The sequence below is a fragment of the Filicampus tigris genome, chromosome 10 (genome assembly GCF_054856515.1).
Source record: "Filicampus tigris isolate MCC_2025a chromosome 10, RoL_Ftig_1.0, whole genome shotgun sequence".
Lineage (NCBI taxonomy): Eukaryota > Metazoa > Chordata > Actinopteri > Syngnathiformes > Syngnathidae > Filicampus > Filicampus tigris.
This window is the reverse complement of record NC_141226.1, coordinates 5602850-5629725: the sequence shown is the minus strand read 5'-3', so window position 1 is coordinate 5629725 and position 26876 is coordinate 5602850. Positions and strand designations below refer to the sequence as shown.

Below are 26876 nucleotides of genomic sequence, written 5' to 3'. Positions count from 1 at the left end.
TGGCTTCACACTCTGTGAAGAGGGGCAAAGGTAATTGGATTTGGCATAAATAGCACATCCTGTTTCCTGGAATAGGCTCACCGCAGACAAGACAGCAGTCATTTGAAATAATTGTCTTTATTTTGATTTTATTATTTGGGAGTGCTAGTTCAGACGTTTTGAATTGCTGCCGATAATGAAATCTGAGACGCCAATAAATGGTTTCTCTATACTTGCTTGTTCTCATTAGGATCACGTTTGGCAGGGTGGAGCATATCCCAGGTGATTTTGGGCGAGGGGGAGCGTACACTCGACAGCCAATTGCAGGGTACACAAATAACCTGTCAAATTTACATTTACACCTTTGGACAATTTTGAGTCTTCAATTAACACAAGCACAAGTCGGGACGGCCAGACTTGATATTGAAATCCAGAACCTCTACAATGTGAAACAGACGCATTAACCACAACCACAATCTACATTTTGCCCATAAATGAAACGAAATTTGAAAATGTGTGAGCTTGATGAGGCTTTATTGAGATCTTGCAAAAATTACATTTGAATAATAATTGAAATTTAAACATAATTCCATAAAATCCAAGGTCGTGTTACAGGGTCAGCGGGGATTTTACACATTGACCTTCTCTTCTTGTAATCCATGGGTCTCCAATCCTGTTCCTCGAGGGCCGATGTCCTGCCTGTTTTCCATCTCTCCATGCTGCAGTCCACACCTGATTCAAACGAGCAGGCTCATTATCCAGCTTCTGCAGACCTTGCTGATTATATGGTCATTGGATTCAGGTGTGTGGCAGCAGGGAGAAATGGAAAACAGGCAGGATACCGGCCCACAGGATTGAAGACCCGCGAGTAATCGCTCATTGGCTCTGGCCCTCCTCGTCGAGTTCTGTTCTGGCAAAGCAGGCAAATTTTGTATTACTTTGTTTCGGGACATCTGAATCAATTTGTTCTTAAGACCACAGAAAAAAAAAAAACGTAAAAGAAACTGCAATCAACACAATACTGTTTATTGTGGTTCGTTTAATGATTCTTTTTCCATTACCACACATGCCACTGCCTTATTTTCCCCTACAAAAATACATTTTGTTTACCTCCTCAAATTAAAAGTTAACAACAATTAAAGTGTAGCTCAGGTAAGGCCATTCTAAAAGTTGCACTTCTCAACATTAGAAGTATTTCAGAAGAAAGCTACACATGAAACATAAATGCCATGGTTAAAAGTATTACAAAACATCACATTAACAACCATAGTAAAATACTATCGTAAAATATGACTTAAAACACACAATTATTTCTTTGTTGAAATTGAATAGCAATTGATTACCAAAACATCGTAACTGAAGTTAGTACTGACATTCTCACATTAACATTAATCTTATCTAACATTGAAATACTACATTCATGAAAGTACAACTGTATGGTTCAGCTTGACAAGAAAACATCAAAGTCAACACTTGTTTATTTGTTTTTTGAGTGCAACTGCTAGAGACAAAAGTTGAGTCATTGGCTACGTTTACATGGACACATTTATTCGGATTAAAAGCCTGACCGGAATAAAAATGCTTCATGTACACACCCCATTCGGAATATTCTGATCAGATAAAGCCCATTAAGATCAAGATTTTATTCCGAACGAGAGAGGTGGTTTATGTCCATTTGTTAATTCGATGGGCATGCATGAAAACACTTGCACGTTCCAAGATTTGGGAACAAACTGTGTTTACCGCACGTCTGTGACGTCGGTATAAGCGGTTCTGTTATTCCCGGAAGCAAGTACAAGCAAAGCGAGCGCAAGACTGAACTGGTACATTTGCAACTCCATTAGGAAGTGTTAAATCGACGTAACAGCGCAAACAGGGAAAATATGTGAAATAACACTAACGTTTAAAGTAGAAACAGACGGGGAAACGTTTTGTTAACATGGAAGTTGCTACAGCTCTACTACTTCCTGTATGTCTGGTCAATCTGTGCATGTCAAAATAATTTGTTCCGATCAAAAGTGTAACGCATGAACACGCAAGTCCTGATCGGGTTCAATATTTTTAGTGTCCATGACCATAGTGCATCCAATCCTAATTTTATTCTGATCTCTGATCGGATTAAAGAAATGTTGTCCATGTAAACGTAGCCATTGTTGCCACTGTAGGACCTCCCTGACACCGGTTTACATGCATGTGCAAACACTGCATTTAGAATACTAGAAGTTCTACACGTTGAAATTGTTGAACATTAAACAAATGGTTGGACAATCAGAAAAAAAGTTATTGAGTTGAAATGTACATGAATGGACACTTCCACAAAGGGCTCTCCCCAGGCCAGGTTGCAACGTAAAGTAATTGAAATTTTTCATACTACCATATTCCGTGTTATTATTAAAACCAAGCATATCGTCGCTGTCCGACAGAAACCTCTAATGTCCAAATATGGTCAAATTCTTTTTTTTCCCCCCACAAATCGATGCTGATAGTCCGTCCCCACTTGGTCTTCAATTTTTATGCAATTTTAGCCAATTTGAAGTGGTGAAAACAGCTTGAAAATAAATACACTGCTGCTCTTGAACGCAATTTATGTTTGAGAAATGTTGCGGAACTGTGGCAAATGTCTTCAGTTTCCTTGTTCTGCGGAAGCTGTGTGGCAAAATAGTTGCTTTTATTTCACGTCTGGATGTTTTTTTAGACAATAACGAGTGAAAATAGTAGTTGTTTAAAATCGATTCCTGTGATGCTTCGTTGCACAAGGACTCTCGATCGTGTCATGGAAGTAAGTCTCTGTTTCATTAATATCCACGTAATAGGCAGGGTTAGTTGGCTCATTGTTTAATTTATTGCATCACTCAAGCATTTTGTGAAGATGTTATAGGGCAGACGTCTGCTTTTGTAACGTTTTCAAAGGCTTTTGTACCGTGGGGGCTTCACATGATCGCGGACTTTGAAGTACTTGTTTGCCGCTGGCTGCGTGTTTGCGTGTCTCAATCAATGCCGGCGTTAAATTAGGGATTGAATGTATTTTTTAAGCAGTATTATGTTGCCGTGAGTCTGCAATAGCAATACCAGGCATACATAATACAACTTAAACAAAGCAGTGCCTGGGAACTCAAACAAGCTGGCGTTTTGACTTCCCGTTTTCATTTTGACAGTATGAGGATTCTGCCCGACAGCGATGATGTGTAACAGTACGTAACAGTACATGTGCGGTCAGAATATACTTCATAGCAGCGTTTTTTTTTAAAGAAGCAAAATAAGGAAAACTATTTAGTGAAGAAGAAAAATAACCAGACTAGCTGAAATGAACTTGTCCCTAAGTAAAAATATTGACAGTCTGTGTGCTGCCCTTTAAAACATGACATTTCACTCTCAAAAAGAACATGCTGCAGTCAGTCCATATTGTCCTTTAGTAAATGTACTTCAATTTAGTGCAAAAGCATTAGTTACACAATATATTTCCCTTTTGAACAAAAACATCTCTCGCTCTCTCTGTCCTCTACGTAGTTCAAATGTCAAAGACAGAGTACAGTCTGACCAGTTTCATAAAAAAGGAAGCACAATTTCGAGGGTTAAAAAAAAAAAAAAAAAAAAAAAACTACTTCCGATATATAAACAAAAAAAAAAAAAAAAAAAAAAAAAAACCAAGACTGCAATTGGCAATTGTCAGTCAACAACTTCTACAGACCTAAATCTCACCTTACTTTGGCAAAAGCATTTTGAAAGGTTGCAGCAAGCTGAGGGAGTTTTACCACAGATGCTAGTGGTAGCAGTGAGGTACGGCTCCGACGGAAAAGTCAAGTCTACGAAGAGGAGCTGTTAGAGGCGGGTGAATTGCTTGCTGCCTTGCGTTCGTAGTTGACCAGCCGCTGTCCAACCAGGTACCTGAAGGAAGGGGAAAGTAGCAATGCTGTAACCATCAACCCTAACTAATTTACTTTTTACCTGAAAAAAGATGGAAAGGGCTCTTTCACTATCGAATGATAGTGATTATTCCATCGATTATTTGAATAATCAGATAAAAAAAAAAAACATATGTGACAAGAGCGTTTATTGCAAATTTTGGGGGGATTGCTATTTAATAATAACCGATTACAATAGTTCATTTGGTATTGTTTACTGATTAAACATAACTGAGAGCTACTTCTTGGGTATTGATTTATTTGAACGGTTACTGCTTATTAGAGTTGTCACGATACCAAATTTCTCTTTCGATACCGATACCAATATGTATTTCGATACTTTCCGGTACTTTTTGCGAACAGGTTATATTAACATTTTCCTTTATTTTAAAACAGACTTTGGGAACAATACATTTAATAGCGTTCTCTACTGAATATATTGGCACTTGATCCATACAGATGAACTCTGTAACAACTGCCCTGTTGAGCCTTTTAGCATCTTTGCTGTCCTTTGGTTACGTCATATGCTGTTGAAAGACATCTTAGAGAGTAGATTGCTGAGTGGGTGGTGTCACCCTCTCTGAGCCAGTAGCGCTAGACTTCTGTTGTTGGTGGAGGGAGAAGGTATAGGATTTTAATTAACATGATCATTTTAATTTGAATATCATTGCTTTATTTTACAAATTGATTACAAATATATTTGATTGATTTATTAACGTTGGACATTTTCAGGGGGTTTATGAGAAAAAAAAGATCTAAAATTGTATTATAAAAAGTAATGTAAAATTGTCATTTTTCAGAATACATTTTCCAGATGTTGGTTTGTCTAAATTGCTTTTCAATCAAAGCAATCACATCGCGTCTCTTCTCTTCACAATATTTTATTAAAAGCTTCGACACAAAAAAGATATGATGGACTTTATTTTATTTTTTTAAGACCACTGGCCTTCATAAATTACTAAACAAATACAAAAATCACTCGCATTTGGCAAATAGAATAGCTGATTAATACGTGTATCACAGCCTTTTATTGTTTATTTATTTATTGTCTTGTTTGTAAAGTCCTTTGTTACAGCTCTAGCTGTTAGAAAATGCGCTATATAAATAAAATGTTATTGTATTGTATTGTATTAATTTCATCCCCTGGACATGTTTTAGCTCTCTGTATGTCGGCAATTGAAAGTTTACTACTGGGCTGGTAGGAGCGTTATACTAATAGACATTACAGTGTGGTGCAGTGTTTTTCAAACTGTGTGCCGCGGCACACTGGTGTGCCGTGAGATATTGTCAGGTGTGCCGTGGGAAATTATCTAATTTGTTTACCTGTGCGGTCTAGCGCCTGGCAGCGTAATTATGTCTTTACTACATTGTAGTACTCTTCCATACTACTACAAGCTACTTTTGTTTTTGTCTGCTACGCTTCTGAATGTCATTAACTGCTGAGTTTGTAAAAGCTTGTTGTTTCCTTGCTTGTGTGAAACACATTGAGTTCCCTTGTGTATGAAATGTGCGATATAAATAAAGCTGCCTTGCCTTGTCTTATTTTTATTCAGCACAACCGGTATTGCTTTCATAAAGGACTACAGAAATTTGAGAATACTTATTGTTGAAAGACTGAAATCAGAGAATTTGGACAATTTTAAGTTAAAAAGTTGCTCTAAACAATGAATCGATTATCACATTTGATGATTGATTAGTTGTTGATTCATCGATTAATCTTTTACACATGCAAAGAAAACTAGTGGAACTTACAAAGTCAAGCACTGTAGAACTATGGCTTTGTACACAGAATCCTCAGCATATTTTCTGTCTTCTGCAAAAACTATGGGACTTCAGTTTAAGGATGAATTCCACAAGTTTGTGTTTGGAGTTTTCTGAGAATTTTAAGTGTGATGTGGAAAAGCGGCACACACGTCACTGTCAAGGTCGCTCAATACATCCATCCATTATCCAAACCGCTTATCCTCACATACTGCTGATAATAAAACGATTGCACTGTACAGTGCACCAGAGTGGGCTGCGAGTCCTCTTTAACCCATTAAGGCCTAAAGCGCCTGGCTCAACAGCTCCCCAAAACCTAAGGTCGTCTTTGGCATTACCCTTGAAGCCCTGGAGTTTTCCCAGAAATTCAACACCTACAAAATAATTAATATCTCAGCCCTTGTAGCAGACGGAAACATAATTCCAAAAGAATTTGACAGCTTAGACGTGTGGCTTTCACACAGACCCCAGTTTATTCATCTTTACTGTTTCAATCAAAGAGGTAAAAATAAAGTGTCAGTGAAGAGAAGCACTACTTTTAATTAAAAAAAGAAATCGAGTGGTAATTACCGTCCTCTTTTCTGTTACAAAGACATTGATATTTTCATTATCTACAAACATATATCTTAACCGTATATCACGTTCGACTAGTTCTACTGGTTCAACGTCCACAATCGCGTCGTCTATATCACTGCCGTTATTAATTTCAGAGCTCCTGCGATCGACGGCGTCCGCCATTACTGCTCTAAAAGATTCCGGATATCCTCCGACGACTCACGACACCGTCACATGTCTATTCTGATGCCTTTCATTGGTTAAGAGACCGAGAATTAAATAATAAATACAAAATGACGTTTACGCTCTCCCGGCTTTAATGGTAGAAAGACGCAACAGCGCTCCCGGCTCTAGTGGTAGAAACGCGGTTATGCGCTCCCGTCCTAAATGGGTTGAAGCCGAAGTCAACCCAAACATATTTTTTTCAAGGATATGTTCCCAGCAGGCCCACTAGTTGAAACACGGCATTCTGATTGATTTTGCGTTTGTGGAATATAAGTTAAGCAGCAAAATGCACTCATTTTTAGCCATCTCTGGGGGCGGCCATTTTGTCTTCTGTCGAGTGAAAATGACGTCACAACTGCTCACAACGACCAATCACGGCTGACCTGTTTTCTGAATCTGAGCCGTGATTTGTCGTTGTGAGCAGTTGTGATGTCATCTTTAGTCGACAGAAGACAAAATGGCCGCCCCCCGAGATGGCTACAAACGAGTGGATTATCACATATTCCACAAACGCAATATTTATCAGAATGCCCTGTTTCAACTTGTGGGCTTGCATAGAACATATTCTTGAAAAAAAAAAAAATTGGGTTGACCTCCTTTTTAATGAACCACCTGCTACCATGCGTTTGCAATGTACCCCACCACCATAAAACATCTTGGTTGGTTTACTAACTTGTCGTTCTTGATGTGCTCATACAGATGTTTGAACTGCCGTACTTGGAAGGACAGAATTGCCAACAACGAAACCACCATGAGTAGGAATGGGTAGATCCTCCTCTCTGCAAGTGTCTGAATCTCCGACTGCACAACTGTTCGTGGTGGAAGACAAAAGAGGCGAGAGGAGGATATGGGGGAAGGGTGAAGGTGGAGGAGTATACCACAACTCAATTGGAAGGCATATTTTGCTTCTTTGGCTCTAACTCCACAAACACTGAGCATAGGAGGGAGCGTTACTCACCCAGCAGAGGCGTTATGCCTTTGGAGATTGTGTAGGGGACACACAGAGCCAGCAGCAGGATGCAGACGACTGGGACAGCTAGTCTCCTCACAATGAAGTGAAGGTCAATGTTTCTGATACCGTTAGCATACACCTGCAACACAGCGTGTGCATTCGTCTTTGCTTTAGCTGCACATTTAAGCAAAGCTGCGGTAAAATTACGTTTAACATTAAATCATCCTCACAGTAAATGTCATGGAGTACATTTTCACTCTAAAATACTACAGTATATTTGGTCCCAGTCTAAATTTACACTTAGAGAAGAAAATATTCAGAGTAAATTTGACTCAACATAGTGGATTAACTGTACTCCAAACGATTAAAATCAACTTTTATTTGAAGAACGTAAATTATTCACCCACATTTTACACAAGATTTACTCCTGTCCAGTGCAGTGAAAAAAATTTGGAGAAATATTTTCTTTAAAAACGATTAAAATCAACTTTTATTTGAAGAACGTAAATTATTCACCCACATTTTACACAAGATTTACTCCTGTCCAGTGCAGTGAAAAAAATTTGGAGAAATATTTTCTTTAAAAACCTAGTTACGTTTTTCACTTCGAAATTAAGTAGATTTTATAGTTTTATTTTGTCAAGTGGTTGCACAAAACAAATAATCTGGATCGGAACATTTTTAAGTAGACGTACTTGTAAAAAAAGAACTGTATCCAGGTGATTTTATCTTGTGCAACCACTATAATACAATAATACTGCATAAAATCAACAAAAACCTTTTTCAGTGTACTAACTCATAATAGGGATGGCATGACCCATGTGGTAGAATGACCATTTGCGAATCTGAAGGTTATGGGTACATTCCTCACATTTTTTTTTTTTTTAATAAACTAATACTATGCAGGTCAAATTTACAAAAAAAAACCTCCTGTAAAATTTACTTCAACTTTCTGAGTGAAAAAACGTTACTGTTCGTTTTTCAAGTAAAATTGACATCTTTTTACAGTATAATGTAGTCTAAGAAATGTACTGTGCACGCACATTTAGTGATATTTGAAAAGTGTTAACTTGAAATAGATGTCATTATTTGCTCATCAGGCTAATTTATCTGTGGCTGACCTGCTCGATTACAGTCTTGAGCCACCACTGAGGGCCCATTAGTGTGACAGCAGCAATGATTTTAGAGTGGAGGACACCAAGGGCCCAGTCCTGCAACAGAAACACACAAACAACAAACAGCGGCCACACAGTCAGGGATGCATGCTGTTAAGCCGGCATTCTGTACTGGTAACTCTTTCGGAAGTATACCTCATGTAATCGTGAAAATACTGTAATCAGCCATACTGATTTTGTGCACACAACTCTATGGGCCTTACAGTACCTGCCAGGGGTAGAAGAGAGGGGTCTGGTCTAGTGGGACTCTGAGTGGAGCCACAATGACCTGCTCAAACAGGAGACCCAAAAGCAGAGGAATCACTCCGGCTAAGAGCGCTGCGACTACCAAGGTCTTCACAATCTGTCATTATGAACACAATGACGTGAACATATTGAAATATATCCAAGGGATGCCTCGAAAAATCCAGAAGAGCTTTATTTTGGCCAGAGCTTACCATGAGGGTCCACTCACGGGCTTTAAGCATGATGGCGATCCATCCCTGCGTCATCCAGGATAGCAACACGGTGGCAGCTCGAATGGACAGCCAGCAAACATAGAGGCCACTGGCTGCTGTGTACAGCTCGTGGACCATGGTGCTCCCCATCCACAACGACATGAGCCAGCGACCCACGAACACTAAAAAAAAGGAGGCCGACAAGAAATTCATTAACTCCTCCCCAAAAACGTCTGCTATACTAAGCCGCAACTTACCAGGTAATGTGAGGCAGAACAGACTAGCCAGCAGTAGCGTGACACACATGAAAACAACCAGCAGAATTATCTGCCAAGCAGAGAGAGCAGAAGTTACATTTGGAGATCCACTTCAACACAACTATTGGAGATCGTGAACTCGCTTGTGGCCCGTCACCTTAATGAGGAAGTTGTGTGGCCGGTGGTACGGCCGGAAACTCACTGGACCACCCTGCTGCAAGATGGCCTGATGGGCAGCGTGAAGCCCCTCAGCGAGGCCGGCCATTTGGTCGTCGTTATCGCGACCAGGAGGGATGTTCGCTTGATTGTCATGGTCTTCCTGATCCCCCAGTAAATAAGAGTGGAGGTCCCTGTACAATGCGTATGATCAAACACCAGCAAACCACCACGCGTTAGTTGAGAGCAAGCCCTTTTCATGTGAACTGTCTACATACTTGAGTACATTTCATTTCAACATTTCAAGGTTACAAGAATATGTGTAAAAGGCAACTCATTTATCGCCGTGCTCACAGTTTTTCTGTCGATTGCTTTATATTTATGGCCTGGAAGTGGTATTTACTCTAATTATGACTTTACGCCGACATTAGCATCTGTCAGGGTCAGTCAACATCCTGCTGAAGAATGGAACTTCCATCATAAAATGGGGGCTCCCTGCATTGTTAGGTTTTTTTTGTTTGTTTTATTTTATGAGGATGCGAGTGCCTGCCCTGCAACTTACAGAACATAGCCAACGGTGAACGTCCAAGCGTGGACGAGTCCTTTGAGCCACTGGCGAGTGTGTCCCTGCTCCAGCAATGCGGGAAGGACAACCTGGAGCAACAGCAGCTCCAATGACAGTTCGCTGACAGGAGCATCACTGCAGGAATAAGCCAACACCACTCAATTCACATTCTAAAAATACCACATTGAAAACAGTAGCTGTCAAGTATTGTTTTCGATTCAAACATTTTTTTAATAATGAATGCACAAAGACCCGAGTACATGACAACAGTCAAGTTAGTTCTGTGTACCTGTAAAGCATGACATTGTAGGGTAGAAAGGCGGGGAAGAAAAATGTAATGATCCTAATAGGAAGCCAAAGCATCAATAGAACGATGGAACCAAACACCACCTAAAAATCACACGCAGTACAAAAAACTGTTATTCAGGACACTTGGAAATGCATTTCAATCATTGCTGGTTTGAGCATAAAGCATTTTATTTCTGAAATACATTCAGGTTAACTTTAAAGCTCAACTTGATATGTCAATAGGAACGCTAAGAGACATTTAGGAAGATTGTGAGACTTGACTGACCACGGAGAGTAAAAATCGTCTAAGGTGTCTGTAAATGGGAAGGTGGATCATTTCTTGAACTGGGTTGAAGTCTGGATCATTCAGGTTCCTCAAGAACCATAGCACACCAGGTCGGAGAACCTCCAAACAGGAACAAGAACCATATTAGGATCTGGAACTGCATGTTGATGCCACTTATAGAACATTATCGTGAGAAGTACAAATTCTCCACTTACTTCCCTGAGCAGTAGGATGAAAGAAGCAAAGTAGAAGACATAGACCATGCCAACCAGCCAGTGGAGGAACATGGTTGTACCCGGGGCGGCGTCAAAACTCTGCTCCCTGTCTTTGAAGGTTGCATCAAACATCTCCTGCAATGAGCAAGAACTTTTTTAAAAAAAAATTGAAAAAATTAATGTGCTGTGCAATCTAATTATGCTGCGGTACGTGGGCACGGGTTGACATTTTGTTGGAATTTCTGCCAAAAAATGTTTAAGATTTAAGCCCGTATCTCACTGAATAGCAAAGGCTTAAAAGTGAGTGTGCACATGTTTTTTTTTTGTCAGGGTTCATTCAAACAGTTATGCTGTATGTATGTGTGTGTGTGTGTGTGCGTATATATATGTCAACCCAAACCTTTTTTTCAAGAATATGTTCCCAGCAGGCCCACTAGTTGAAACACGGCATTCTGATTAATTTTTTTGGAATATAAATTAAGCAGCAAAATGGACTCATTTTTAGCCATCTCTGGGGCTGACCTGTTTTCTGAATCCGAGCAGTGATTGGTCGTTGTGAGCAGTTGTGATATCATTTTCAGTCGACAGAAGACAAAATGGCCGCCCCCCCCGAGATGGCTAAAAACGAGTGGATTAACATTTATTTCACAAACGCAACATTTATCAGAATGTCCTGTTTCAAGTCACGGGCTTGCATAGAACATATTCTTGAAAAGATAAATGTTTGCGTTGACTTCCACTTTAAATTTGGGAGGACCTTTTCTATGACGTCTTATTGGGATCACCTAGTGAGCAAAAAAATAAGAAAATACAGATTTACATCTATAGGCAAGCAATCTGGTGTATCACTCAATAGCAACTGGTGGGTGCAAGGGACGGCCGGCCCAGCCAACGACTTGACGTCACATTCGTCCGTTTAAATTTTGGTCCTATAGTAGTTAAACAAAAACTCAGTTTATTAGGTGCTTAAGAACACATCTTGACCAGGGATGCCAACAATTTTGGAGGGCAGTGTAACTCTGCAGCTGCGGTGAGCTAATGAGCTGAGTAAACATTTAAATACAGAAGACCTTAACTGGAAATAATTTGAAATAAAAATAATTGAAGACTTGCACCTCACTCTATTGTCAGTATACTGTAAATATATTTTCTTTGTCTTACCAGCGAACAAAGGTCCAGCCACCAGCCACAAATCAGCGGGAACAAGCCTATCTCCATGACAACCAGCAAAGATACCTATGAAATGGCGCTGAGCTGGGTAACAACGTCAACTAATAATATCAAACTGCTGTACATTATTTTGCATATAAAAGCTTCTGCACTTTACCTTTACAACAATATAGCAGAGACCCAGCAGACGCTTGGAGCGCTGGAATTTCACTAACGAAGCCAGCGCCTAAAAAGGGCAGAGTTAAGGACTGATATAAAAGGTGACAGAAATAGTCTAAACTACAGTATGCAAACAAATCAGTACTGGTAACTCATATGTAAGAGCTTAGACTTTGGAGCCTGAGGGTCACCGGCTCAAGTATATCTGCTGGCAAAAATGTTACAAGTTGGAGGAGAGAAGCTAGTCTACTTGTAATCTACCGTTGAGGTAGCCTTTAGCAAGGCACCGTCTCCACTCCCCATCTGAGGAGGTGCAGCACTTTCTGTGTGCCTTTTTCACCCTGAATTTCTCCTTGCATGCGTGATCTCTTTTTGTGTGTGTAGTGCAAAAGAAAACATAGCCAACAGCAGAGTCTAGGATGAAATTCACTTGGGGAATCAGAATGAATATAATAAAAAAACAAAATCCGACAAAAATTCATCACGTAAGATCTAATGTATTTAAGTGAGGTGACTGTAGTAAAAGATACGTGGCAGATGATGAGAGCTCCGGCCAGGAGGATATAACCCACGACGGTGGTGATGAGACCTTCAAAGTGTGACGCTTGAATCTGCCAACAGAAAAATGGTAAGGCTAAATACATATACAATACAGCAAATGCCATATTAGCAAACTATTTTTCAAAAACGGCTGACGGCTGCGCACTTACATGTTCCTCAAATCCAAGTCCTACCACTGAGAAGTGGCCAATGTGATAAGGGCAAAACGCTATGAATATAGAAAACGTATGTTAGGACTGATTGCAAAATTCCGCACATTAAAAAAAACAACAACAAAAAAAGTTGTTGTTTTTTTTTTTCATATAGCAACTATAAATTCAAGTATACTGTACAGTATAGTGTTATCATTTTAATTTTGATAGCAAAACCAGAAAAAAAACCTTTGCTCTACGATGTCACTGTTGATTATCCGATCCCCTTTTTAAACTGGTCATATAAGAATGTGCTTTTTAGGAGGGCGGCGTATTTTTCACAGGGGATCTTGTTCCCTTGCCACTGTGAATAACGAGGGTTAACTGTAGATTAACGCAAATTCATGCATTTCTGAATGTAGAGAGATTTGGTCTGCTGCCATGTTATGGTGCAGGTGTTTAGTCAATACGGCTACATTCAGTTGCACCATTCAAAAAAAGCATTTGTGTGTGTTTGGGGGTTAAAAAAAATCTGTGACTCTAACAATTGGGAAGACAGGCTTTTGGAAACTGAGCATAAAACCCTTAGGCCCGTAGCGTTACTGTAACTCATCTACAAGCGACAGCTGAGCTGACAGCATTACTAGGCAGTAAAGTTTTATACAAGTATCCTCAACTGAACCATGACTGGTGCTGACTCACTTAATTTCCCTCACAGGATTAAAAACAAGTATCTATCTATCCATCTATTAACAGTACCTATTTTCTACCTTAATGAACTACTGGAAAATAACTTGTGCGCACATCTAAAGTAGTACTAGTCAGCCACTGGCCAGCCTGCCCATATTCAGACCTGTCAATTGAGATGGCGATGTCATTACACAAACAACATAAAACTACATGCAACTTTGTAGGTGACTTACCAAAGACCAGTATGAAGAGAGTGTTGAGAGACACGACCCAGAAGACGTGTTCCTTGAGTAGAGACATCCAACAAGGGTCACTTCAAATATACTTTTGCTGAAGACGCAGTTACGATAAAAGTCATTTAGCTCTATAGCAACATAGTACAATATCCTGTTGCAGTGAGGTAAACTGCAGTGCAAATTAATTTAGTGACACTTAATGGGTCATTTCTTTAGCAACCTAAAACAATGGATTTAGGCACCCACTAGCTTTCTCTCATTGTGATGGTTTAGTCCCATTCCAACTGTGCCACCAATGTGACAGGCACAAACCTGGTACAAAACTGCCTTGATTTATAAATATATCTACTGCTAACATAATCTACAATCATTCAAATTGGAGAAAGGATCCCTTAGTTCGGTCCTCAAGAGCCACAATCCAGCCTGTTTTAGGTTTATCTCTACGGCAACAAACCTGTTTCAAATGATCAGCTCATCAGCAAGATTTGCAAAAGCCTGAGACTGAGCCTGATGATTTGAATCAGGTGCGTTGCCGTAGGGATAAACCTAAAACAGGCTGGATTGTGGCTCTTGAGGACCGGACTTGGCCACCCCAGCCTTAGACTGTAAAAATTAAAAGGAACACCTTTGATACATTTTGTGAGTAACTCTCTTATTGTGTTTCAGCAACTTAAAATACTGTAATCACTAATGAATGCGTGCTTTCGACTATATTTCTATACTCTACACAAGCACATATTCTAAACATGTTCATTTATCTGCCAATGTTCATGTGTCCTGTCTTACCAAGAATACAAGGGAACCATCCAGGCCAAGCATCTGAAGAGAAACAATAGATGAATAATAATACTGTACTACTAATACAACTCCTACTACTAATTCATAATAAAACCGCGATTGGCTGGTGACCAGTTGACGGTGTACCCCGCCTACTGCCCGAACATAGCTGGGATACGCTCCAGCATGCCCGCGACCCTCAAGAGGATAAGTGGTTCGGAAAATGGATGGGTGGATGATAAAAATAATAATACTAATAATAATGCATTTTATTGTAAGGCATTTATTCATGCGCCTTTCGGAGCACACAACGGTAACCGTAGAGTCATGGTAAAAACAAATTAATTCATAAGAAATCATGTAAAAAATAAGAATAGGGTGAGTCTGGAGTTGATGTTAAAATGAATTCAATTTTTGATAGTGTTACTACAGTGGCTAATATTAATGGATCTAGCATTCAGTCATGTTATACTTCATACTGGAGTTCATTGTAGATGGGCAGTCACTTCATTTCTCTGGCACCACTAGAGCACTCAGTAGGAAAAGAAATATGAAAATAAGGGTCGCACCCTTTCCCATGTCAGCTCCTCTGCAGCACGGTCCCACTCCAGAGCATTCCAGTTGAAGTCATCTGCACAAGACAAGGGGATTATAATGATAGACCAACAGCCAAATGAACAAAAGCTTGACATGTTTCAATAAAATTAAATGAAAGTCTGTGCTCAAGTTTACTTCAGTTGCTGCGTGACAGAATGTTACTGTATATCAACATGGCAGGCTTCTTCGTCAATCACATACTGCAGTGTTTTTCCGGTTTGCATACATTCTAACCTGTTGAGTTATCATGTAAAATCTCACCTTCAAATCTCAATTTAGGCCCTGTGATAGGTTGTCTTGCACTATGAGGAAGCTCAGAGCCTTGGCCTTATACAAACGACATTGCGGGCTTTATTTTTGTAGACGGCACATGTAGAAATGTTGACGTATCCTGATTTTTGTGCAAGCGCTAGGCTCGCTTTGCCCGTTTGCCAATTTGGCAAACTGCAGTGTTCCATGCTGGGTGTTCCAGCATAGCGAGGGTGAGTCCTTGAAGACAAGCCCACGGGGAATGACAATTTGGTGTAAAAAAAAATGGTCTGAAGTTACGCCTGCGCACAGCAAATCTATATCGTGGTCTAATCTGATCTAATGTGATTTGGGTGAAACTGATCGGGCGGGGCACTGGCAGACAGATTCTGAGCCAAGCGGTGTGTGTATGTGCTTGGATGTAATTGTATTTCATTCATAAACAAGACAACAGCAGACATTTCACCATCTGAATCATTATCGAAATAAATTCATTGAACTCATTATTATTATTATCATTATTAAAGCTTTTAAAATACCCCAGTGGCTGGCATGCAGCAGGGGGCTGGGAGGCTTGGGGGTTCACAAGAACCATAGATATGAGGTATGCGGACCTTTTTTAAGATGCCAGCTGTTATCACCTGCACCTGTGTGCGTTATCTGTTGCCACACCTGCCAAGCGCAGTGCTGGATGTGTAGTTGGTTACGAAAATAGAGCCCTTAAAGTCATATTCTGTTTCTTTTGTAATTAATCTTGACCTCCATTGTTAGCATTGGCAGCATCCTCTTCTCTGGCTTCCTCATCTTCTTCAACTTCCTCTGCATCTTCATCATCATCGTCATCATCATCATCGTCGTCATCAAGTGCACCTACATCCTCGTGCGGGTTTGCAGGTATTGGCCCATTTGGACCGGCGAGGTTCTGGCCTGCTGCAGCATTCATGGCCACCTGGATGTTGACTGCTTCAGCAATAGCGTCAGGCTGCTGCAATGAAGGCAAGGCAAGGCAAGGCAAATTTATTTATATAGCACATTTCATACACAAGGCAACTCAATGTGCTTCACACAACCCATAACACAAGCCCTTAAAGTATTGATAAACAGAACAGCTGAAGACATTTAAAGGCAAAGCAAAGACAACAAAAGTATCTTATTCAAATTACTAAAAGATCGTACATTGATAACATGTATACACATTAACAAAAAGATTTAAAGGTGTTTCAAAGCAAAGGAACGAAATAAAAATCTTTCTGAAATTACTTAGAGACCGTATAATGAAACTGAGTTTAAAAATGCTTAAAAGAGCTAAATCAAAGGAATATATATATATATATATATATAAAAACAATTTAAACACAGTTTTTAACCTAGATTAAAGGCATTTATACTTGGGGCTGACTTCACGTCAATTTACTCAGAGCTCTACTGGATTTATATTGAATTAGCATTCCCTTATGTATTCAGGACCCAACCCATTCAGTGATTTTTAGACCAGTAGCAGAATCTTAAAATCTATTCCACAGCAGATTGCTCCCAATCTGTAAATTCTTTAGGACTGGAGTAATATTTTCTGATCTCTTTTTTTGTGATCAGAACTCCAGCTGCAGCATTCTGAATGAGCTGCAACTGTTTGATGCGCTTTTGAGGTCCAGTTAGAAGACCGTTGCACTAATCAAGTCTACTGGAGAGAAAATGAAATGAAGTCGCCAAAATGGGTATTAACATACTACAGCCGGCACACTACTACATTATTAACATAGAGCTCCAAATCATCTTTATTTTGGAATGCCCATCAGGATAAATTAAGAATGGGTGACAACTGACAACATTCGGTGGAATTTCTGTAGCTGTGCCGAAAAAAAATTATCTTCAAGTGTAAGTATCCAATTATTACAAAGTTTATCATATGTATTGTATATGTGCAATTTCAATCTGTGTTTTAAATTCACCGCTTACCTACGTATTTTGTCCTAATTTAGCTGCCGTACTTAGCAAGATTCTGCGCATGCGCTGCATATCATGCAGGAGGCTCAAATAGTCCAAATAATGGAGCCGTAGCTCCCATCGACTGAAAGATAAGAGATCGAGTTTTTCTTTACTACTACTACTACTTTACTGACGTTTTAATATTATTTGAAACAGCAGTTGCCAAAATAAACAACCCGTGCCGCCATACTCGCTGACGCAGGGGCATACGTCGATGATGTCACCTGAGGTGTCCCAATTCTGCAATATTTGTGCACTTGTAACCTGCGCCCTCAAACCCTTTGTGCACTTCGACTACGTGTGCCAGGGGCGGAGCCATGGGATTGATGGACTGCCCACCCAGTGAGATCCATGAAAAAGTATATACTTTTATAGACAACTGTGGTCGTCTAAGGAAGATCTGAACTTCATATTATTCAATTTGTCATTTTATTTCAATACAAGATGTGTCGGGACAGAAGGATTGTGCTCAGTGAGAGAAATATTCAGGCTAGGGCTGCTCGATTAAGCGATGAACCGTAACCAAATTTCCTGGATAAAACGAAAAACGTTAAAATCGGCACGTTCGATTTTTTTATTTTTGGTGTATCTAAGCCACCGTAGTATCCTCTGCATTTCCGCTTCCTCCCACGAGCGCGCAGTCCGAAACAACGACAACATCCATGGCTATACCAGCGATTCTGCTATATGCTCAGGCAAGTGAGCGTTTGGTTTATAAATCGGGCAAAAATAGATCTGTAGTGTGGTGTGTGCCCCGCATGTACAATGCAACCCGTGAGCAAGTAACTCAATGTCTGAAAGTCATCCCTTTTTTTTCTCCTCTACAACGGACGTCTGGTCCAGGCGGACTATACATCCCTACTTAAGCTTGACAGTGCATTGTATTATTGAGTGACAGTTTTGCACTAATTATTGATTTATGTTTAAATAATACCAAGGAGAGAGATGAAAGGCTGGTCACTAGCTGGTTGGCAAAATGACTTGCTGACAGACTGTTTGGTTTACAGACTTGACTGTCTACCTTCTCTCATGTTGATGATTTTGATTCAGATGGTATATGCACTTTCTTCTTTTATTATTGGTTTAATTAAGAACAGATCTGAAATCTATTGTGTAAGTAAAATGCTGTTAATTCCAATGAATTGTTCTGTGTGTATTACATTAAATTGACTGGCATTTTGAGTTCAAAGAAAGAAAAATTAAGTTTAAATAAAATACATTCAAAATACTTTTTTCATTATTTTTTATTTTACAAATAAATCGTAATTGTAAAATGGGGTTTGAGAGAAAAAAATCGGGATTTTCTTATTAGGCAAAATCGAGCAGCCTTAATTCAGGCCCACCCTGATTTTTCCAGGCCCACCCATTAGCCACGTTCTTGCTCCGCCCCTGACGTGTGCACTTCAGTGAAGACCCATCCTCTGGCTCATTTGGTTTGAATTATTGATGTTTTGTTATTAGTCACATTTTATATAGTGAAAAATAATAGTTGAATTGATTTTTTTTGTAGATGTTCAAAAATTGAACATTTATTACCACCAATGACAGAAAAAATGTACGGAAAGCTTTGAGAGGAACTTTTGAGCATGGAGTCGCTGAAGAGGACAAACACAAGGAGGCGACTTGTATGAAGAGGTGTGGAAATGCCACATCTTGCATATGGATTGACACAAACATACTACCTGCATGAGAGCTCTTTTGCATGTTTGAAAGGCACAGCCCTCAGTGCACACTAGTAGTCAATCGACTTGCTCGTTTATTTGCATGTACTATCTGGCCCAAATACTCGCTGCAAATGTTCCTGGAACGGCGGCCCCTCTGTCAAATTTTACATCCCAATGTGAACCGCAGGCCCAAACGTTTGCCCACCCCTGTAATATACTGTATGTTATGTGTTTTGCCAAAACTAAGTTTATGTCTCTAAAAATTAAAATTGGGTTTGTGGTATGAGGGGAAAGAGCAGACCATGAGGAATAAAATGATGCATGTTTCAGTTAGAGTGACATACGTCTGATTTTGTGAAAACACGTCATATATCTATCCATCTATGGTCATTTATTCTACTTTTTTATTGGGCCAGTGAGGACATTTTCTGTTCAAATCCATGTGTATGCAAAAATATAACAATACCATGATAATAGTATGTGAGAGACTTACCTCATTAGCTGGTACTGGGCCATTTGGGTGGTTAGGAACCAAAGGTGGTGGATTCTGGTCCAACCACTGAGGAGCGCCACCATGGACAATTTGCTCCCGAAGCCACACCAGGCTAATGAAGGCACACAGTGTGCAAGTGACCACAAAACAGCCCTGCAGGCAATCCGCAAGCAGGTTCTGTCTGTGGAAAGACGGACACGGCATTACAGTCATTTAAAATAAAACTTGCTGCAAGTAAATGAAAAATGACAATCACATGCAGCATGCAATACGAAAGATGTGAAAGATATTGACATTGTTTTTTGTGTTGTTGTTGTAAAACTAGAGAAAGCAAACCAATTATTGATAAAGAAATTTGAACTTACGTTGAGAGCATATCTAGTGGTAGAGTAAGAAGAGTGCTCACAGAGCCAGTAAATAAACACTTATAAATACGACCTGTTGGAAAACAAAAATTAAGAGTTAAGCAACATAAACCTCAATACGAAGCATTTTTCCCTTAGAGCACGGGTGTCAAACTCAAGGCCAGGGGGCCAGATTCAGCCCACCACATCCCTTTATGTGGCCCACGAAGGAAAATCATGGTTGTCGACTTCATGTTTCTTGCTAAAATATTACAATTGTAAATTGTCTTCACTTGAAATAACGTTGCTTTATTGCAATCATTTTTATAGTCCCCCTTTTAAAGTAATTGAGTAATTGTCACATTTTTTTTTACTGGCTTCCGATTTAAGAACTAGTTATCCCTCAATTTTGTTGTGTATACAGTACGTAGTAATGAGGCAATCATAAATTTATATGGGTTACAGTCATAACAGCTCACCGAAAGAGAACATAATTACGTTTGTGGCCCGTGACAAAAATGAGTTTGATACAACTGTGTTTACCGTTCATTTTCAAACTAAGACTACATTTTTTTTCCCCACACTTTAGGGTTCAAATTATTTTCACGAATTTGACACTATACACAGCATCAATAAACTAAAACTATATTTCAGCTCCTCAAAATTAGGACATTTTTGCAGTCAAACTCCACACTTATATCTTGATGTAGTTTGACCATTATTTCAACCTAGGAATCATCTGTGCTATTGTAATTTGAAGGAAAATAATTTCATCATCATTTGAATGATAAAGGTTCAGGTCGCATAAGTATTGTAGTTGTAGTAAACTGTGTAAAGCAGCTGTGTCAGCTAGACTGCATAATGTTGAGAGCTCCTCCAGTGTATTTTGACCTCCCCATGTACAGGTAAAAAGGTAAGTAACACAATAACAAATAACTAGGTTGTAGAAGTGAACCTAATGGTGTGGCTAGATGCTGTTGATCATTGTTGCTGTGGTAGTGATTGGTGGCCCGCTTTTGTTTCTCTTTTATTTTTTTTTTTTTATTTTTTTTAACAAAATATGAAACACGTTGCAACTTTCGCCCTTCAACAGTGAGTCATTTTCTTTGTGGCACAACCCACCCTTTTTTTTTTTTTTTATCCAGCCTTGGGGCAGGCAGTGGCTGGGCATTGGAACTGGCTGGGAAATCTCACTCATTTATTCCTGTAATAACTGTAAACCTCTGAGTGAAGGTATCACACTACTATCCCCTTCCAGTTTCCTCTCCTTTACTGTTAGATATTGTCACAAGGGTGAGCAGTTTAACAGCTTTTATTTTTAAAGTGGTTCACTTTTCTTTACAGTTGTATAAAAGTTTAAATACTGCAGTATAAGACTTGCCATACAGTAAATAAAGGTTTGTGGAAAATAAAAATAAGATGGGTCAAAAACTACTTGTTCCTAAAAAACGATTAAAAGTCACAAGTGTCATAATTCTACTTAATTAAATGTCCAAATAAAAACAGAGCTGCACAGATGGTATTTTGAAAGAAGGGCTATTTGGAATGATTATCACAATCTTATACAATAAAACTGTCACAGTAGAAATTAGTCGTTAGACTGCCATGACTTACATGCTGTGAGAGGCACAACGCCAAGCCAGGCGAAGGCCACAAGTGTGTAGTGAAACCAGTATCTGATGGCGGTTCCAACACTGGTGACCAACCCCGCAAATATGTCTTGGACAGGTAGGCGAGAAGGCATGTCTGGAGAATAGACTGAAGAAAAAAGGAAATGTTTGGAAAAAGAAGTAGGGTCAGAGATAGAGACACTGATAGAGAGATACTGTACCACAAAGAAAATGACTACACTGATTAAAAAAAAAAACAATAGGTATAAATAAAATCACAATATATGACATACTTGGTGTAAATGCAAATCTGTGTTTGCATAATTCACAGTATTCCTTCCTGCTGTGTTTAAGCCACTGCAGCAAGCTAGGAGAAGAAAGACACAAATGTTAAATGTGTCACCCCAATTGATTACACATTTACGTAAATCATAATTTTCCACCGTGTCATTGTAAAAGAAATCTATTATTTACAAATGAAAGATGGCAGTTCCTTTGCAAAAGAATGAAGTATATACAGAACAATACACAACAATATACAATAGAACAAATCTGAATAAAATATCTAATCAATTGCATTTTTAATAATTTTTTTAAATGGTTCAGAGACTTTATGGACACCCTGTACATTTGTGATTTGATGATTTACACCAGGGATACACAATTACATCATAGTTTCAACAATAACACTGCATTCAAACACATTACACCTCTTCAAATGTCATCAACAATAGGACTTGAGGCTTTTAAGACAAATATGGTTACAGATCTGATTCCAACCTTTCTTTGACCTCAAACTTTAAGGTTTATGAGGAGGGAGAAAACATTGGAATCATACCATTCCTGATGTATAAACTTGATGCTGCCAGTGCAGACACATGGATGGTAGAGTGGTTTGTCATGGGTTCCCTCTGACCGACACACTCGACATATATCTGCTTTGTACAGGACACACATGAGAAAGCAGTGCAATCAGTTATATTTAATAGTATTACCATGACAACCTGGCATCCTGTTAATAATATATAAAATAGCACATTATGCATCTCTCTGTTTATTTAACTGCAGTAGAACATTATGCTGTCAGTACACACCGAGTGTACTGTATAAGTTCACAGCAACAGGAATAACATTACACCTGCACTGCCTAATGGGATTTAACATAAAGGTTGTGTCAAAAGCACATTGCTTAAAATTTGACACCGTTCTTACAAAATAAACTAAATTTTCCGCGTTAGAATATCAGAAAGTGTCACCTTAAATAGTATTAACAGTGGAGTAAACTATAAACAGTGCATCTACTTTGTGACTGTAAAGGGAAGAAAATAAATAATAGTTCACTGACAATGTTAATGTCAACCTGATGCACACAACTTTTCTGTGACATTTTAAGCAAAGTAATTGTCATATATCAAGAAGACAGTATTAGATCATGCAGAGGACATCAGAAGCTAGCACGGCGTGTTTTGATGCCAGGTTATTGCACGTTTTGTTACATAAGACCAAGATTGGCAGAAATTGTAGATGTGACTTGATTAAAACTGCGGTTAGCCAAAAGTCGATGCAAGCTAATGCTACTTAGCTAGCTAACGTCATGTTTCCTTTTGTGCTGAAGCTTGGTCAATAAAAGAAGGGGGTGGGGGGGGGCAATATGCCACTGTTAGTATGAAGGGCCTATCAGAACACCAGCTGTATCACTGATTTACACATTCACTTAATTTCTCGCAACGTTTGGGGCAATTATTTTTTTTCCAACTACCTTCCTCGGCGGTGTCCATCTTGACCGCTTGTTCCACAGCTCCAGCCAGTCTGTCAGCGACGACTGCTTACTATCTAACGGCTAGCATTTGACACTAGTTGGAGCGCATATTGTCTTAGGGTGACGCACGCTTTAGATCTGACATCAGACAGCATTTTTACTTCATGGTAAAACGGCCAGGGCGAAGACGTACTCCACCGACCATTCCGTCTTTTTACCACTAGATGTCACCCAACTGCAGTTGCTCAGCTGAGCCAAGCGGTAGTCAATTTTTTAATCAAGTCCTTCTCGAGAACAAAACGAATCAAGGCATGCCAATGTAAATCCCTTTGAGCATTAATTCCATGGTCTTGAAATATCAGTTTATGGTCCATGTACTTATAAGATCGTTGTCCTCTCTAGTAAGACAATTCAGGACACTCGTAATAAGTAGAATGTCTTACTGGTATCCCACTGCAAAAGCCACTTTTGGCCTACTAAGGGCTATTAAACTGGGTATTTATCCCGCATATTCTCTATGTAGGCCTACAGTAAAAGTACGCTCTCTATTAGTGAAGCAAAAACTGTGCACTAGTTGACAGCTGTGTACTACTACTGCTGCTATACATAAAATTATACTAGTTAACACCTAGAGCCTCAATGTTATTACTAGTGTCAACTAGTACAGTTTTGCCTCACGAGTAACATGGTGTTCTACTAGATCGGTCACACTATTGTGCAAACATATCCTACAATACGTGCACTGTAGTGGGAAATAACCAATGGGCATAGTCATTCTACTAGTGTGCTGAATTGCCTTACTAACAAACCCCAGCTGATAATTAAATATTCATACAAATAAATACTTTACAACTCAATTTTTATAACACTTGACCTCATGAAGCATCAAGTGGACAGCACGTCAACCTTATGATTAGCATGTCTGCTTCACAGTTCTGAGGTTTGTAGTTTGAATCTTGACGCTGGCCTTTCTGTGTGGAGTTTGCATGTTCACCCCATCTTTGCGTGGGTTTTCTCTGAGTACGCCAGCTTCCCCCACATTCCACAACCATGTACGCTAGTTTAATTGAAGATTAAAATGTCCATAAGTGTGAATTGTCTATAACGTGCCCTGTGATTGACTGGCGACCAGTCTGGAGTGTAGTGCATCTCTCTCCCAAAGTCAGCTAGGATAGGCTACAGCTGAACCGTAACCGAAAATGGAAGGATAACATCAAGCAAAAATCAATCAATCTTTCATTCAACAAGAATTTCAAGCACCTGTTGAAAGCAGCATGTCAACTACAAGTCAAAAGTTGAGAACTGAGCACTAGTCTTTGTTTTACTTCCACTCCAGTGAAATAACTTAAAATAACGATTCATCTCAAGAAAACAGTGCATCTTGGTGATCTTTTGATAGTCGCCGACCAGGTCACAGCAGCTTCCTTTACGTATGTGATTCTGCAGTGTCCTTGTTATCTTGATGTTGTCTTCTTCGACACATCACAGTGCCTGAGTGATTGAAATGATTTGGCGTTGTACACCCACACCGTGTCAACACCTTCCCCTGTGGTGCGTTCAGGAACCCAGTTTGGAAAGGGGAATCGGCAGGCGACCACCTTAGCAGAGTTTGGTAACTCGCGTTCCAGCTTCAGCTCCAATTTGTCCATCTGTAACCATGATCATATTTCAGTGGTGCATTTAAAATGTTGTCAAGCAAATTTCATGGTATGGTTTCATGGTTTCTTATTTTACACTTATAAAAAGAGTGGATATGAATATGCATGCTAAATCAGAATTTACCATTTGAGGCACGCCAAAAATAACAACATTGGAGTACTGCGCAAAGCTGACCTATAAAAGAAACAAAAAAATATATATCATCACCAAGTTCTTCTGACCGTACTGAATATAATGATTTGGGGCCATTTGTTCTTAAAGCAGAAGTCAAGTCAAACATGTTCTTTGCATTATGTTCTATGTTCCCCTACTAGTCTAAGAACAGTATTCTGATTAATATTTTGTTTGTGGAGTAAGAATTACAAAGAGTGCGGTAATTCACCCGTTTTCAGCCATTCAAGACGGCTGACATTATGTGCAGCACTGCAAATGAAATATTGATCACAATACTGTGTTTAATCTAGTGGGAGAACATATAACATTTTTGACTTGACTTCCGCTTTAAACAATTACACATTTTTACATCATGTGTTTCTCTGTCGCTGGGTTTACATGGAGACTTGTTTGAAATTCCAATTAAAATCACTCTGATCATTAATTACAACAGTCATTTTATAGCCGTGTGACATGCAGATCGATGTAAACATCGCACAGTTTTTCAAGATAGAGTTCAGTCGTCTATTTAGCATAGTAGTTGCGATTGTTTTCCCACTTTCATTAGAACACCAACTTAATAAAAACAAGTTACAAGTACTTTTTTGAAATTTAAGATAAGCTCTGTTAGGAAGCCACCATTTTCTAATACGCAAACGACGACATCACTATATGCAGTTATGTCAAAATTGAGCATAAGCAGACAAACATCTGTTTCGATTGGCAAGATGAATATACCACCACTGTGAATCCAAATGAAACGGCATTCGGATTCAGCCCATTTATTCCAATTGAGGTGTTTGTAGGGAGCATTTTAATTCCGTTCGGTCATTCGGTTTCATTCTAATTGGAATACAAGGCTCCATGTAAACCCTGCTCGTGCTATCACATGAGACACTTACCTTCCATAAATCAGAGATGTGGAAGGATGTGGAGTGGTGGACTCCCTCCCTCCAGGCTTTGTAGCGGGAATACCACACCAGCCAGGGGTTCAACTCAAAACCTGACGCCAGAAATCCATGCCTTGCTGCGGCTATCACCTATGCAAGAGATATATAAAATGCAATAAATTACTGTAGATGCAGCTGTGTTGTAGCATTTTCACATTGCTTGGGGATTCATTTCCAGTGTTTTTGCGCAAGCTGGGACATATACACAAGACATTACTGCACTTACTATTCTCCCATCTCCACTTCCAATATCCACCAGGTTCCCAGACCTGGCTCGCAGTGCATTGAGGACATTCTCCACCTGTGTGGTGGTCGCGGGGACGAACGGGAGGCAGATTTTCCTCAACGCTGGGGCCACAAACGGCGTAGCCACAGCGTAGAGGGCAACAAGCGAGCCTCCTACCAAACCCGTAACGATCAGACCCAGTCGACTTCTGCTTTTATTCTCGATTGTGATTGATTGTCCTGCTGTCTCTGTAAAAAGCGCCTCTTCAGACATGGTGGGCTTTCAACCAATGCATGATAACGACTCAAAACGCAATGAATAAAATTCGGTTAAAATACACGGCACGCGGTCATTATGATTCCACCATAGATTCTATACTTTTGGAAAGAACGCTTTGTAACTATCAGGGATACTGCCTTTCGTCCTTAGTAGCGCTATAATAAGTCCGACTTGGTTTGTCGTGGCTGCCAAAGGTTCCACCCTGTTCTGTTAGTGTCACGATTGGAGTGATGGGCGGTTTCTTCCAGTAGCACACATGCGACGCATTGTAATCATCCAAGTATTAAAGGACTGCCAAGTTGTTTGGTCCCTGTTGTTTGTTTGTTTGTTAAGAATATTTTCTGTTGGTACACGGGTTTGGATTTATCTTGTCTTTTCACGGCAAGATATTTTCGTTATTGACTTTATCACATGGATTTTGGATTTGTAT

General features: G+C 39.5%; 2 protein-coding genes across 3 annotated transcripts; both read right to left on the bottom strand.

The window, feature by feature from the left end:
• Positions 1-496: 496 nt before the first annotated feature.
• LOC147140458 (E3 ubiquitin-protein ligase MARCHF6-like) lies at positions 497-24363 on the bottom strand. Of its 2 annotated transcripts, none has more exons than XM_086043003.1 (26): positions 23180-24363; positions 22259-22358; positions 21714-21787; positions 21425-21568; positions 19832-19904; positions 19467-19647; positions 16083-16308; positions 15047-15108; positions 14487-14519; positions 13698-13749; positions 12793-12851; positions 12613-12693; positions 12081-12149; positions 11915-11989; positions 10754-10888; positions 10539-10658; positions 10254-10354; positions 9962-10099; positions 9401-9593; positions 9244-9313; positions 8987-9168; positions 8758-8892; positions 8496-8585; positions 7381-7513; positions 7096-7231; positions 497-3864 (listed from the first exon to the last, which is right to left on the bottom strand). In XM_086043003.1, exons 1-26 carry the CDS (start codon positions 23196-23198, stop codon positions 3783-3785), a joined length of 2763 nt encoding a protein of 920 aa, XP_085899129.1. In that variant the 5' UTR covers positions 23199-24363; the 3' UTR covers positions 497-3782. The 2 variants fall into 2 exon arrangements, with proteins under 2 accessions (XP_085899129.1, XP_085899131.1); XM_086043005.1 differs by having other exon boundaries at positions 22259-22355.
• A 131-nt stretch (positions 24364-24494) lies between these two features.
• atpsckmt (fATP synthase c subunit lysine N-methyltransferase) lies at positions 24495-26718 on the bottom strand. The gene is given in 5 exon segments (XM_086043006.1): positions 24495-24638; positions 24640-24828; positions 24962-25012; positions 25894-26031; positions 26168-26718. Coding segments are annotated over 5 exon segments (684 nt in total). The 5' UTR covers positions 26441-26718; the 3' UTR covers positions 24495-24605.
• Positions 26719-26876: the final 158 nt, after the last annotated feature.